This window comes from Microtus pennsylvanicus, chromosome 1, assembly GCF_037038515.1.
Source record: "Microtus pennsylvanicus isolate mMicPen1 chromosome 1, mMicPen1.hap1, whole genome shotgun sequence".
Classification (NCBI taxonomy): Eukaryota; Metazoa; Chordata; class Mammalia; order Rodentia; family Cricetidae; genus Microtus; species Microtus pennsylvanicus.
The window spans coordinates 128,453,885-128,468,405 of record NC_134579.1 but is presented as its reverse complement, the minus strand read 5'-3'; the positions used below and the strand labels follow the sequence as shown (position 1 = coordinate 128,468,405).

Sequence of the window (14,521 nt, the reverse complement as noted above, 5' to 3'; positions counted from 1 at the left end):
TCAAAGGATAGACCTTAGAGAGCTATCAGGTGGGCCTCCTCTTCACCACTGGCCTAGGTTGGGTGCACGCTGTATCACACACCTGATGAGTAATTGAGCACCCATGCTCTGACAGGTACTATGCACTTTGCCAGCCATTAGTATCTGAACCGTACACTGAATTGAAATGATAAAAAATGGCTAAGCTCTATCTATTCACATTGCCTCTTTCCCCTCACTTTCTGTAGTGATGGGGACAAAATCCAGGGCTTTCCATATGCTAGACAAGTGATCTACCCTGAGCTATGCCACAGACCCCATGCCTATTTTCAATTAGCAGAAGCCAGAAAAGAAATACAGAAAGTTTATCTTTTATAACTTTAAATTAGCAGCTAGAAGGGATTCTTGCTCAACTGGATCTTTTCTTCGATGTTTGAAAAGTATTTCATCTTCGTTAGAATTTCCTTGGCTTTTTCAAAATCACCTGAAATAAACAAGAGACAATGATATCAGGCAACAATAAAAACAACTCTGGCATTTCAGGCAGCCAGGCCAAAGGGTCCAAAGGTTGATAGCTTCACCTCAGGGTGAGTGCACCCTATAGCAACATTTGCCAAAGCCTAGGGATATTTTTGTCTGCCATAACCAGGGAAATAGAAGTGAGACCTACTCGGTAAAAGCCAGAGACTCTGTGAAAGATCTTAGCCTCCCCCAGCAAAAATATTATTTCACTCAGAAATGTCAGTAAGGTTGAGAAATCCCAATTTAGACAAATGCAACACAGTATAATGTGCCCTAAATGAAGATCTTTTGTAGTCAACCCTGGGAATAGTAAATATTAAAAACAATAATAAATTAATCATTAAAAAATAACAGGGCTGGGGAGATGGTGATCCCTTCAGCATGAAGGCATTTGCTGTCCACTGAAGCCAGCTGACAGCCTTGGAGAACATAATTAATTAAAAAAATGATAAACTAGTGTATAGAAAATATGGAAGATTGTTGTGGAATATTATTTTAAGATGTCTTACATTCATTTATGCTGTGGAATGTTTGTTTAATGATGCAAAGATGAGTTGCATTCCTTCATGTTGCATTTGTTTAACTCTGAGAAGCTGTGTTACTTTGCCTGCCTAAAACACCTGATGGAACGGCCAATAGAAAGACAGGAGAAAAAATAGGTGGGACTGGCAGGCAAAAGAATAAATAGGAGGAATCTGGGAAGAGGAGATCAAGGAAAAAGAAAGAGGAGAAGAAGAGGACTGCAGGGGCCAGCTATCCAGCTACATAGCAAGCCACAGAGTAAGAAGTACAGAAGGGTTTATAGAAAGATAATAGCCCAGAGGCAAAAAATAAGTGGGATAATTTAGGTTAAGAAAGGCTGGCTGGAAACAAGCTAAGCTAAGGCCAGCCATTCATTCATAAGTAAGAAAAACTTACTGTGTGTGATTATTTGGGAGCCAGGTGACGGATCCCCCAAAGAGTCTAAAGAGTTCAAAACAAAACAAAACAAAAACCAGAAAACAAAGGATCTACCAGTAAGTTTGCTTAGAATAGTGGTTCTCAGCCTGTGGGTTGTGATCCCTTTAAGAGCCTAATGACCCTTTCACAAGGGTCATCTAAGATTAACAGAAGTATCAGTTATTTACATTATGATTCATTAACAGTAGCAAACTTAGATATGAAGTAGCAATGAAAATAATGGTCAGATGGCAGAGGTGCATACTTATAATCCCAGCTCTAGAGAGGAAGAGGCAGGTAGATCTCTGAGAGTTTGAGGCCAGTCTGGTCTACAGAGCAAGTTCCAGGACAGTCAAAGTTACACAGAGAAACCCTGTCTAGAAAAACCAGCAACCGGGGCTGAAGAGATGGCTCAGCCCTTAAGTGCACCAGCTGCTCTTCCAGAGGACCTGAATTCAATTCCCAGCAACCACATGGTAGCTCACAATCTTCTGTAATGAGATCTGGTGCCCTCTTCTGGCCTGCAAACATTCATGCATGCAAAACACTATATATAATAAATAAATAAAATCGAAAAAAAGAAAAAGAAAAACCAGCAACCAAAACAACAACAACAACAACAAAAGAATAAAAAAAAAAAGAAAAGAAAAGAAAAAAAAATTACGGACAGAGTAACAACCACACGAGGAACTGTATTAAAGGGCTGTGGCACTAGGAAGGGTGAGAACCACTGGCTCAGAGGATAGTAAGTTACACAGAAGCAAACTGTAGGTGATCTCTCCTATCAGACCATTGTTAGGGCCCCATCAAGCCAAATGTGGGCGTATATGCCTTTAATCCGAGCACTCAGGAGGAAGAGGCAGGCAGTATGAGTTGAGGCCAGCTTGGTCTACTTAGAGAGTTCCAAGTCAGCCAGGGTTATCGAGAGAGATACTGTCTCAAAAACAAACAAACAAACGGGGCTGGTGAGATGTTTAGAGCACTCACTGATCTGGGTTTAATTCCCAGCACCAATGTGGCAGCTAACAACTGTCAAACTCCAAGATAATGACACGCTCACACAGACATACATGCAGGCAAAACACCAATACACATAAGATAAAAATAAAACAAAGGTAAAAAAATCCTAAACCCCTATGTGCATGCCGGACCAAAGTTTTGGATTTCCCCTTCTCTGTAATCTCTTGTTGCTTCCAAATCACTCTCTTCCTCATTGCTACCCAAGGTTTCTATTTTGTAAAAGATATGAATTTATTAGAAATGTGCAGTTACTGAACATGTGTTGAAGGAAGGGGATTCTCTAACCCTGAGAGAAAGCCTCGATGTTTATATCTTATAAACATTGTTTTACATTTAATAAAGTGAAAGGGTTAGAGAGATGGGTCAGTGGTTAATAGCACTTTGTTATTCTTGCAGAGGACCTAGATTCAATTCCTAGTACCCGGGAACCCAAAGCACCAGGCACACACGTGGCACACATACACAGGCAAAACACTTGCACACATAAATAATATATTTTAAAAAAATTATTTATTATGTATACAATGCTCTATCTGCATGTTTGCCTGCAGGCCAGAAGAGGGCATTAGATCTCATTACAGATGGTTGTGAGCCACCTTGAGGTTGCTGGGAATTGAACTCAGGACCTCTGGAAGAACAGTTTATGTTCTTACCCTCTGAGTCATTTCTCCAGCCAAATAAGAAAGAAAATTAAGTGAAGAAAAAAAAATTAATAAGTCAAGCTTAAAAGGCCCAGTGAGACAGCCAAGTGGGGGTAAAGGCTCTTGTTGATGAACCCGACAGCTTGAGTCTAATTCCCAGAGACCACATGGTAGAAAGAAGTGGCTCTTGAAAGTCCGCTGATCTTTTCATGCATGACACTGACACACGCACACACACGCACATTACGTAAATGTAATAGGAAATTTTAAAAAGCAATGAAATACCTTGTTCAAAAGCTCTGTTTACATTGTCAGTAAATTCTTTCTGTTTAGCTGAAAGAGAAAATAATTATTTTAATTTTTCCATTTAAATAAACTTACAGTCAAGCCAGGTGGTGGTGGGGAATGCCTGTAATCCCAGCACTCAGGAGGCAGAGGCAGGTGAATCTCTGTAAGTAAGTTTGAGGCCAGTCTGGTCTACAAAGCAAGTTCCTGGACAGTCAGAGCCACACAGAGAAACCCTGTCTTGAAAAGCCCCACCCCCTAAAAAAAAAAGGAAAAAAGTAGACTTACAACATGAAGGCAACACTTGGTGACCATGCTGCTCTATACACAAGGACTGGGGTTCAAGGCTTTACAGCCTTTGTGTTCTTGTGGTGCTGAGGATTGTACTAAGGCCTTATATATGCTATGCAAAGTCTGTACTTTGTACACTACACTCTGTACTTGCATTTTTTTTTAAAAAAAGATTCATTTATTATGTATACAACATTCTGCCTCCATGTAGGCCTGTAAGCCAGAAGAGGGCACCAGAGCTCATTACAGATGGTTGTGAGCCACCATGTGGTGGCTGGGAATTGAACTCAGGACCTCTGGAAGAGCAGCCAGCTCTGCTCTTAAGTTCTGAGTCATCTCTCCAGCCTGTCCTGGCATTCTTTTGACACAGGGCTTCATTGTGTTGGCCAGGCTAGCCTTAACTCACTATTTTTTTGCATCTTCCTCTTGACTGCTGAGATTATAAGTATTTGCTATCATTGTATTGCCTTGCAGTTCTTGTTAAATGCAGTACTGACAGGCCCTATAAACACTCTATTTTTCAGCCAAGGAAGGTCTGGAGGCAAACACCAAGGCTTCTAAAGTGGTTATGGAATCACATAAGAAAAGGAAAAGAATGACGGGCGAGATTATCATAGTTTGTATGTCCCTCAAATGGTCTGGGTGTTAAAGGCTTGGCTCATGATTAGTTTGCTAATAAAAGGAAGAGAACACTTCAGGAGGCAGGGCCTAGTGGAAGGAGGTTAGGACATTATAGACATGTCCTGGAAAGGGATCCTGGGACCCAGGCTCTGTTATTTCTCACTTTGCCTCCTCCACTCTGCATTCTTGCCACAGTCCCAGGAGCAACTGGGCCAACCCACCATGGACTAAACCTCTGGAACTGAGTCAGAAGAAAGCTTTTCTTTTCATATCAGGGATTGTCTCACACTAATGGAAAAATAAGCAACACAGGAATCAGGGATAGGCTTTGACTATCTCTACCTCAGTCTTCCATACTTTAATACCCTACCATCATGACATTGCCATTCATTACCACATGTTTTAGGCAATCACCTGCAAATTATATAGCCATCCAGGAAAATGATACTATTTCTATTACATTCTATCTTAGAAGACTACCAATGCAAAGAGCAGGCACAGCAACCTCATTCCTACTGTTGCTCATTAGAAAATGAGGGATTTTTACAGGGATGCCTTCTGGATGTAACTATATTTATTTAGAATCTTTAAAAACATTTCAAATACATTGTATCTTTAAGGTAGGCAATGGCAGGTATGGAATTCTCCCTTAGGTACAAGAGCTGGGAACTGAATCCCAGGGGAAAAATTTAGGAACTGATCTAAAAGAGGACAGTAAGTCATCCAGACAAAGCTGCTAGAAGTGTTTCACATGCTCTGCCTGTGTCTCACTAACTTAATTAACCCTTGGGGTACTGACCTAACACTCTCCAGTTATAGATGAAGAACTGAGGCTCAGACATCCTCAGAAGCCTCTGTTTAAGAACACACAGAAAATCAACAGCAGTGTTGGGCCTGATCCTCACTCTGGAGGGTAGCTGACTTCTGCCTTGACGCTCAGCACTTGTATTCACTGTTGTGACATATTTAACAGCATTAGCTGAGTCCCTGTCATGCTTCAGGCACTTTTCTGAGAGGGAAGCCAAGAAGAGGAGACACAAGTTACACAGTAACATTTACAGCAGTAAAATGATCACTGTGGCCAAAGGAAGCTTCATGAGAGTGATGACTGCTCTCAGATCAGGGAGAGAATGGGATGGGATGAAAACATGAGAGTTTCAGGTCACATCACTAGCGCTCACAAAGGCCTGGGGTAGAAGGGTGCCTGTGACTGATGAGGAAATGGAAACTACCAATGCGGCTACAGTGAGACATAAAATGAAAAGCAGAAAGTAGACTATGCAGAGCCCGGGTAGCTAGGTTGAAATGTCTGGTTTAAAACCTAAGAGCAGCAAAAATCCATTTAAAAGGTTTTAGACAAGACTCTAACAGTGATTAGATTTAGGACCACCCCATAATGACAGGGCAGATATATTTTATTTTATTTATTTATTTAGTTTTGATTTTTTGAGACAGGGTTTCTCCGTAGCTTTTGGTTCCTGTCCTGGAACTAGCTCTTGTAGACCAGGCTGGCCTCGAACTCACAGAGATCCACCTGCCTCTGCCTCCCAAGTGCTGGGATTAAAGGTGTGCGCCACCACTGCCTGGCGGGCAGATACAAGCATCTGAAGCTGCTGTGGTCTGTAAGAAGTGAGAGGAATAGGTTGCAGGTAGTAAAAAGAGATTGGTATATGAAGTTGAGAAATGTTTAGGGCTTTTTTTTAAAACTGTATTTCTTTACATGTGTTTGCAGCTGAGGGTATGTGCATGCCACGGTATGAATGCGGAGACTCAGGCTGTCAGACTTGGTAGCAAGCACCTTAACCACTGAACCATCCTGCTGGCTTTAGGTCTAACCTTTTAAGAAAATATTTTTATTTATTTATGTGTATGTTTGTATGACTATTTAAGTGTATCACATATGTGCTCCAGAATCCATGGAGGTCAGAAAATGGCACCTATAATTCCAGTAAAGGATGGCTGTGAGCCAATATGGGTGCTGGGAACTGAACCTGGTTCTCTCCAAGAGCACTTGATGTTCTCATCCTGAGTCTTCTCTCCAGTCCATCCTAAGCCTAATGTTTACACTTTCTAATAAACTGACAGTGAGCACACTGCTCAGGACTCACATATAGCCCAGGCTTTCTTGGAAGCTGTTATGTAGGTTAGGCTAGCCTTGAACGCCTGATCCTTTTGCCTCCATTCTTCCAAGAGCTGGGATTATAGACATGTATAATTGCACCTAACATAGCTTGTTAAAGACAACTCAGTGTTTATCATGAATTCTATTTGGACATACTGAATTGGAATATATAAGCACTTTTTCTTTGCTATACCCATAGGCACACACAATGCTTGATCCACAATAGGCATATTATAAATATTTTTGTGAAAGTACTTAAGCTCATAGCTACATGAGAATTCTGGAGCCTTTTTTTTTTTTCAAGACAGGGTTTCTCTAGTTTTGGAGTCTATTCTAGAACTCACTCTGTAGACCAGGCTGGCCTTGAACTCAGAGATCTGCCTGTCACTGCCTCCCAAGTGTTGGAATTAAAGGCATGCACCATCACCATCCAGCTTTGTGGAGCCTTTTCTACATGAAATGGTTCATTTTATATGACAACCTGGACAGGCTATGATGGCCACTTGTTGTGGTGATGTGACTGTGGCTGCAGTAACATTTACAGTTAGTTCAGTGTACTTAAAGATGGCCCTTATGCTGGCAAGTCTTATGTCAACTTGACATAAGTTAGAGTCATCTGAGAGGAGCGAACCTCAATTGAGAAAATACCTCAATAATATTGGGCTGTAGGCAAGCCTGAAGGGTATTTTTTTTTAAGATGATTTATTTTTATTTTACGTGTATTGGTGTTTTACCTGCATGTGTGTGTGAGGGTGCTGGATCCCCTGGAACTGGAGCTACAAACAGTTGTGAACTGCTACGTGGAGGCTGGGAATTGAGTCTCTGGTAAAAAGCAGTTAGTTCTCTCATCTGTTAAGCCATTACTCCAGCCCCAGGATATTTTCCTAACTAATGATTGATTTGGGAGGGCCAGGCCATTGCGGGTGGTGGCTTCCCTGGGCAGGTGGGTCTGGGTTCTTGCCTTCCTCATGTTGAATACAGAGGAGGTGCTTCATCTTATAGCAGTATGTCATGCTCTGCTGATGCCCCTTTTTGAGCAAACACAGGAGGGGTAGATTGGGGGATGGTAGAGGGAAGGTGGGAGGAGGGAGTGGGAAGAGATGAGGGAGGGGAGGCTGCAGTGGGGACACAAAACAAACAAACTAATTAATTAATTAAAAAAAGAAAGCCAAGCAAGCCAGGGTGATCAAGCCAGTAAATATAATTTTATATGGCTTTGCGTCAGTTACTACCTCCAGATTCCTGCCCTGAACTCCCTCAATGAAGGACTGTTACTCTGAACTGTAAGTATTTATTTCCATAAACCATAAACTCCTTCCTCTCCAAGTTGCTTTTGGTTTTATCATAGCAACAGAAATCCTAACTATGACAACTCTCAACACTGTGAGAGTCTCATTCAATTAAGTAAAGTCATTATGTGCAGAAACGGGATTCAAAAGAAGGAATTCTGCTTGAATACCTAGACACAGAATAGCAGAGTACGTGGAGGCAATAGAATCAGCTTAAAGTCACTCTAAGTTTTATAGTGAATTTAAGGCCAACCTAGGATATATAAGCCTATCCAGAAAATAAAGAAATGAAAAACGTAACAAACCATGTAACATAGAGGGTATGTTTAGTTGTTGAGCACTTAACAGGTGTTAAGTCCTTGGTTTATATCCTGAGCACCCACAAGAAACATATTCAAGACTGTGACATAAAACTCCAACGTGATGCCAGGCTGTGGTGGCACATGTCTTTAATCCCAGCATTCAAGAGGCAGAGGCAGGCGGATCTCTGTGATTTCGAGGCCAGCCTGGTCTACAGAGTGAGTTTCAATACAGGCTCCAAAGTTATATAAGAAACAACAACCAAAAAAATCCAACCTGAGTTTTTAGCCTACTGTCCTGCCTTATAGACTGGGTGTGTGTGTGTGTGCATGCACACATATGTATGTAACATGTGTTTGCAGGTGCATACGTGCACGTTTGAGTGTATGTGCCCGTACAAGTGTGTCAAGGTCGGAAGTCATTTGGGTGTCATTCTTCAGGCGACATCCACCTTTAAAATTTAAAAAATGACATTTACTTAGCAGCGAGCGAGAGAGCGTGCGAGAAAGAGCGAGTGCCACAGCACCTGTGTGGAGCCATGTGGACTGAACTTGAGTCCTTAGGGCTGTGGGAAGCACACATGTACAAAAACACCTTCCCCCTCCAGATCTCGCTTGCAGTTTCTGTGTCAGCCTCCACACACACCTGGGCCAATTCTGTAAAATAAGCAGACATAGCTATACTCTACTGGTGAACCTTGACTGATACACAGTGGAATGAAATGAAAAGTAAAGCAGGTGAGACCATATGTCAGGGTCTCAGGGCTTGCCCGCCTGTAGATCTCCATGTGATCGAAGGCATTTCTGCCAGCTTCGGAGGTTCATTTTCCTACTAGAGATGACCAGGAAACAAAGAACTCCTTGAATGATGATGAGGGCCAACAAATGTTTTTCAACTCATTTCTCCTGTCATGTGCTCCCAAGAGCAAAAAAGTATGTGTGAGAATCTCGTCTATTACCTCTGACAGTGGATTTTATTTCTTCAATGGCAGCCTCACTTTGAGCGTGTGCGAGTTTCTCATTGATTTCCATTATTTCCACAAGGAACTGACTGTCTGTTCCATGGTCTGTCCCTTCAGGGATTTCTATTCCTTGGAGCTTTAGCTATTGGGGAGGAGAATAAGGAAAATGAAACAGATCAGGGTCATGTAAGTTTTGCTCACCCTTCAGAATACTCTGTTGGTCATATGGGAAAATGTGAATATTGGTTGGAGAGGGAGCTTAGAGCACAATGCATGCCAAGTAAGTCACATGTCCAGCCTGGAGAACCTGAGCCAAGAGTGCTGGTAAAGGACCTCACTTATCTTGTACCATCGGCAGCTGGGCCCTGGATATTCATACCTCTACCCAGGTCTTAAAATGTTTATAAACATTCTACTCAATACTAAAATTGCCTAGATGTTCTTGTAAAAAACTCCCCAAGTACTCTTACTATCATCAAATTTATAGAAAATAGTTAGAACAATAAAACCAGGGAAACTTAAGATATACAAAAGGATCCAGGTCTGGTGGTTCATCTGCATCTCTAGGTACTCAGGAGGCTGAGGCAGGGAGATCACAGGTCAAGTCCAGCCTGGGCAGCTAAGTGACCCTGTTTTAAAAAGTAAAAAGGTGGCCGGGCGGTAGAGATGCACACCTTTAATTCCAGCACTTGGGAGGCAGAGGCAGGCGGATCTCTGTGAGTTTGAGGCCAGTCTGGTCTACAAGAGCTAGTTCCAGGAAGAGGCGCCAAAGCTACAGAGAAACCCTGTCTTGAAAAACCAAACCAAACCAAACCAAAACCAAAAAAAAAAAAGAAGTCAAAAGGCACCTGGGGATACGGTTCAGTGGATGCTAAACCTAGCACCCATCCCCCAAATAAAACACAGAACCCAAAACCGAAGAAAAACCCAGTGATTATCAGACAGGGGCCATGGCTCAGTGGCAAAGAACTTATTTACTTAGCATGAGGCACTAGGTTCAATACTGAAGAAAAAAAGGAGTTGGATGTGGGTGACGTGAAGCAAGAGAATTACAAAAGAAACAAAAACAAGGAAAATGGATTTGCAAAGAACATTATGAAAACTATACTTGTATAGAATCTTTTTCTTTCTTTTTTCTTCTGTAGTATTTTTTGAGGCTAAACATCATTAGCTTCCTGGACTAGGCCAGGTCTCATACAGAGGGGTTGGGAAATACCTTACAAGGTATAGTCCCCTGCTCAGGGGAGCCCAGGTCTCATACAGAGGGAGTCACATACAGATGGGTTGGGAAATACCTTACAAGGTATAGTCCCCTGCTCAGGGGAGCCTGAAGAGTCTTATAGGCATCATTCAGTAGGGCCGAATGCTTCTCTGAGAGGTGTTTTTCAGTCTGTTCATAGAGATAAAAAAAAGAATTTTATTACCACAGGGGCCAGTTCTTTTTGATCCCCAAACTCTTTTTTTTTTTTTTTTTTGGATTTTTCGAGACAGGGTTTCTCCGTGGCTTTTGGTTCCTGTCCTGGAACTAGCTCTTCTAGACCAGGCTGGCCTCGAACTCACAGAGATCTGCCTGTCTCTGCCTCCCCGAGTGCTGGGATTAAAGGCGTGCGCGATCCCCAAACTCTTATAATAAGACAGTGATTGAAGGACTATGGCTAGAATTAGAACTGGTGTTAGATGAGTAGTCCGTATTTTCTTTTTTTAAAAATTTATTTACTGGGGGCTGGAGAGATGGCTCAGAGGTTAAGGACACTGACTGTTCTCCCAGAGGTCCTGAGTTCAATTCCCAGCAACCACATGGTGGCTCACAACTTTCTAAAATGAGATCTGGTGCCCTCTTCTGGCATGCAGGCATACATGGAGGCAGAACACTGTATTGTATACATAGTAAATAAAGTCTTAAAAAAAAAAACATTAAAAAAAATTTATTTACTGATTTGTGTGTACGTGTGTCCTTAAATGTCAGAGAAGGATATATTGGCTATATCTCCTGGAACTGGAGCCACAAATGGTTGTGAGCATCATGTAGGTACTGGGAATCGAAGTTGGGTCCTCTGGAACAGCACCCAATGCCTGTAACCACTAAACCATCTCTGCAGGCCCCCTTTCTGACTTTATTATTATTATTATTACTATTTTATGTACATTGGGTTTTGCCCGCATGTATGTGTAGGAATGCCAGATCCCTGGAACTGGAGTTACAGACAGTTGTGAACTGCCATGTGGGTGCTGGGAATTGAACGCGGGTCCTTTGGAAGAACAGTCAGTGCTCTAAACTGCTGAGCCATCTCTCCAGTCCCCAGTATAGTCTGTATTTTCAAGGATGGGTTTCCAGTTATCAGAAAAGTCAGATAAAAGCTGTGAAGAAATGACATCTCTGGGGGTTGGCTGCTAAAGGTTTCCCAGATCGAAATAGCCACCCACCCAGTTGCACACATATATGGGGACTATTGGGGGGGGGGTCAGTGAATACCTGAGACTTTTGGCTGAAGAAATCTGGATGGATGAGACATTGTAGTTGATGGTACCTGTGCTTAAGTTTCACGATGTCAACCTTGAAGGATCGGTGACTGGAAGGAAACCAGATGTTACGCATGCAACAGTACTCAAGTTATTTACTATGGTCTGGTTCTGCTTGTGGGGAAGATGTAATAACATAAAACAAAGGTTATTTTTAAGATGCAGCCATAATGAAGGAAAATAGAACAGGATCAGAATAGGTAATGTATGTATGACATTTGAGAGATGTGAATGGTGCTACTACTGAATGATCAAAGATCAGAAAGGGACATGAGTACAGAGACCCTGAACTGAAGGGAAGATTAAAACCTTGACAAATTAGGGGCCCATTGTAAGCACTCAGTGTCTGATGAAAATGTGTTCCAGAGTTTGGAGTCCTTGCCCAACCTGTATGTTCTTTGATTCCTTTCCCTATCTAGACGTCTTTTTACTTTTTATTTTGAGACAGAGTCTCTCCTCCCCCTGCCCCCCATAGGGTAACATTCCTGGATGTCCTGAAACTTGCTTTGTAGACCAGGCTGGGTTTGAACTCACTGCAATTCACATGCTTCTGTCTCCTCCCAAGTGCTGGGATTAAAGGCCTGAACCACCATCATCTGGTGAGACAAAGTCTCTTAAGTAAGGTAACCAAGTAGATTTTGAAGTCACTCTATGGTCCAGGCATGCTTTGACTTGCAATAAGCCTACTTTAGTCTCCCTGATCACTGGGATTGCAGATCTGTCACCAGGCCTAGAGCCTTGGCATTAAAAAAAAGTGTGTGTGAGAGAGAAAAGGTTAGCGTCAAACTTGCTATAATAACCAAGAATGAGACCTACAACTCTGGATCTTCCTACCTTCTCCCTGCAAATGCAAGGATTATAAGATTTATGACAATAAACCCAGTTTACCAGCTTAACTTAAAAACAAAAAAGTTGAGTTGGGTGTTGCTAAATTGTTCAGTGCTGAAATTTTTTTTGATCCTTCCTTAGTTTTCTGAGCAGTTAGAATTATAGGTAGACTATCACACTGAACCATTAATACCTAGAAGCAAGTTTTTTTTTTTTTTTATGATAGTACTGGGATTCGAACCCAGCCTCCTGGTATTGCAAAGGAAGTGTTATACATTGAGCCAAAGCACCCACTTATTTCTTTTTTGGGGAGTGGTGGCATTGGGGGAGTCAGACTGTAGGATCCTCTTGCTTTTGGCTAGAGGGCAGGACCACGGGTGTGCACAACCACACCTTGCTCTACATTTTACTTTAATCTTTATTAGTTCAGCTCTGCTCACACTTCTGCACCAATCTCCAGAAGGCTGCGGTGGCCGGGGTGGGGGGGTGGGGGGTGGGGGGGGTGGACAACCACAAACATTTCTTGGCCTCTCTCTCTCAATCTTGAGCCTGAATTAAAATTTTGGTTTTTTGAGACAGGGTTCCAAGTTGCGACCCTTCTTCTTCATCCCTGAATACTGGGATTCCAGACATATGCCACCACACTTCATTTATTTTTGATACAGAATTTCTTTGTATAGCTGTGGCTGTACGGGAACTCACTCTGTAAACCAGACTGCCTTGAACTCACAGAGATCTGTCTACCTCTCCCTCCTGATTGCTGGGATTAAAGGTGTGTTCCACCACCCGCCACTGACCAGCAGTTTGTTTTATTAATTGCTTTTGATTTTTGAGACTTAGTCTCATGTGGCCCAGACTCTCAAATTTGCTATATAGCTCAGGTTGCCTCAGATTTGCAATCCTCCCGTACCCCCGAGTGCTGCGCTCAGTCATGCGCCAACACACCTGGCTTCTTTTAGTTTTATTTTCTCCTTTAAAATACTTATTTGAGATGAGATGTTCCCTAATTTTGTGGTTGGATTCCACCTGGGAATCTTTCTACCTCAGTCTAGCATGCATGTAGTCCCAGCAGTGGGGGAGTAGGAGGCAGGTGGACCAGGTGGATGTTGTGAGCTCCAGGCCAGGCAGAACTAATGGCTAAAGGTTTTGTTTTTTTTCTCCCTGAGACAGCTTTTCTCTGTAGCATCGGAGCCTGTACTGGAACTAACTCAGAAAGATCCATAAAGGCGTGCTCCACCACTGGGCAGCCAAGCCTGTTTTTTTTTTTTTTTGTTTGTTTTTAAACAAAACCCCCCAAACTCTCCTTTCTGCTCCCTAGAGTTCAGCCTCTGTCTGTACTTCCTTTTTTCCAGGAGTCTCGCTGTAATGGTCTGTCTGTCCTGTCCCTTAAGAGAGAAGCCCCCTCGTGATCTAGGGACAGCCCCTGCATTATTTCTGCCACTGCACTCCTCGGGAAACCTGCAGCTTTTTACTTAAACCATAACACCCGCTCCTCAAACGTCCCTATAATGTAAACTTGTGCCTGTTCCCCTTTGTTGTTGCTGCTGGTGTTTAAAAACAGTACCTTGGCAGCAGAGGCTAGTCCTGAATTCCTGACCCACCGGCCCCCACTTCCCGAGTGCTGCCAGGGGTCCTGGGGACCCGCAGCAAATCTATATACTTATCCATTTTTTCTTATTTTGAATCAGTCTCGGTAAATTGCCTAAACTGGCCTGGAACTGTGGTCCTCTTGCCGCAGTCTCCCAGCTGGCTGGAAAAGAAATTATAAATCCGCCGGCGCTGACCCAAATCTTGGTCACTAGGGTAACGCCTGTCTAATTTTACTAACTCGGCCAACCGAACTTCCCAAGGCCGGCTCTCCCTCCCACAGCACTCCGCGCCGCTCGTACCAATTCATGAGGCTGAAGTAGTCCTGAGTCGGGTCAGGAGGCTGCAACGCGCGGCAGTGTTCGCAGAAGAATCCATCCCCACTCTCCACACTCCCTGCGCTGCCGCAGTTCCAGCACTGCCGCGCCTTGCTCTTCCCCGAGGCAGCATTGGTGCTCAGCAAGCTCCTACCCAGCAACCCAGCAAGTCGCACCTCCCACACGCAAAGCAAAGCCCGAGCGCCAGAGCTCCACATCGGGACAGCGGCCTGTCTGGCCTGGGTCTTCGCACCCGAGGGGAAGGAAGAAAAAGTGACTCGTTACTGATTGGTTAGGGA

The 14,521-nt window shown here is 43.1% G+C and overlaps 1 protein-coding gene across 4 annotated transcripts; it reads right to left on the bottom strand.

Annotated features, from left to right (window-relative positions):
* Window positions 1-334: 334 nt before the first annotated feature.
* On the bottom strand, window positions 335-14,480 carry Hscb (HscB mitochondrial iron-sulfur cluster cochaperone). Of its 4 annotated transcripts, XM_075983748.1 has the most exons (6): window positions 14,208-14,480; window positions 11,444-11,540; window positions 10,271-10,360; window positions 8,968-9,112; window positions 3,387-3,434; window positions 335-463 (listed from the first exon to the last, which is right to left on the bottom strand). In XM_075983748.1, exons 1-6 carry the CDS (start codon window positions 14,438-14,440, stop codon window positions 372-374), a joined length of 705 nt encoding a protein of 234 aa, XP_075839863.1. In that variant the 5' UTR covers window positions 14,441-14,480; the 3' UTR covers window positions 335-371. The 4 variants fall into 4 exon arrangements, with proteins under 4 accessions (XP_075839863.1, XP_075839890.1, XP_075839873.1 ...); XM_075983775.1 differs by lacking the exon at window positions 8,968-9,112 and having other exon boundaries at window positions 10,266-10,360; window positions 14,208-14,478; XM_075983758.1 differs by lacking the exon at window positions 8,968-9,112 and having other exon boundaries at window positions 14,208-14,478.
* Window positions 14,481-14,521: the final 41 nt, after the last annotated feature.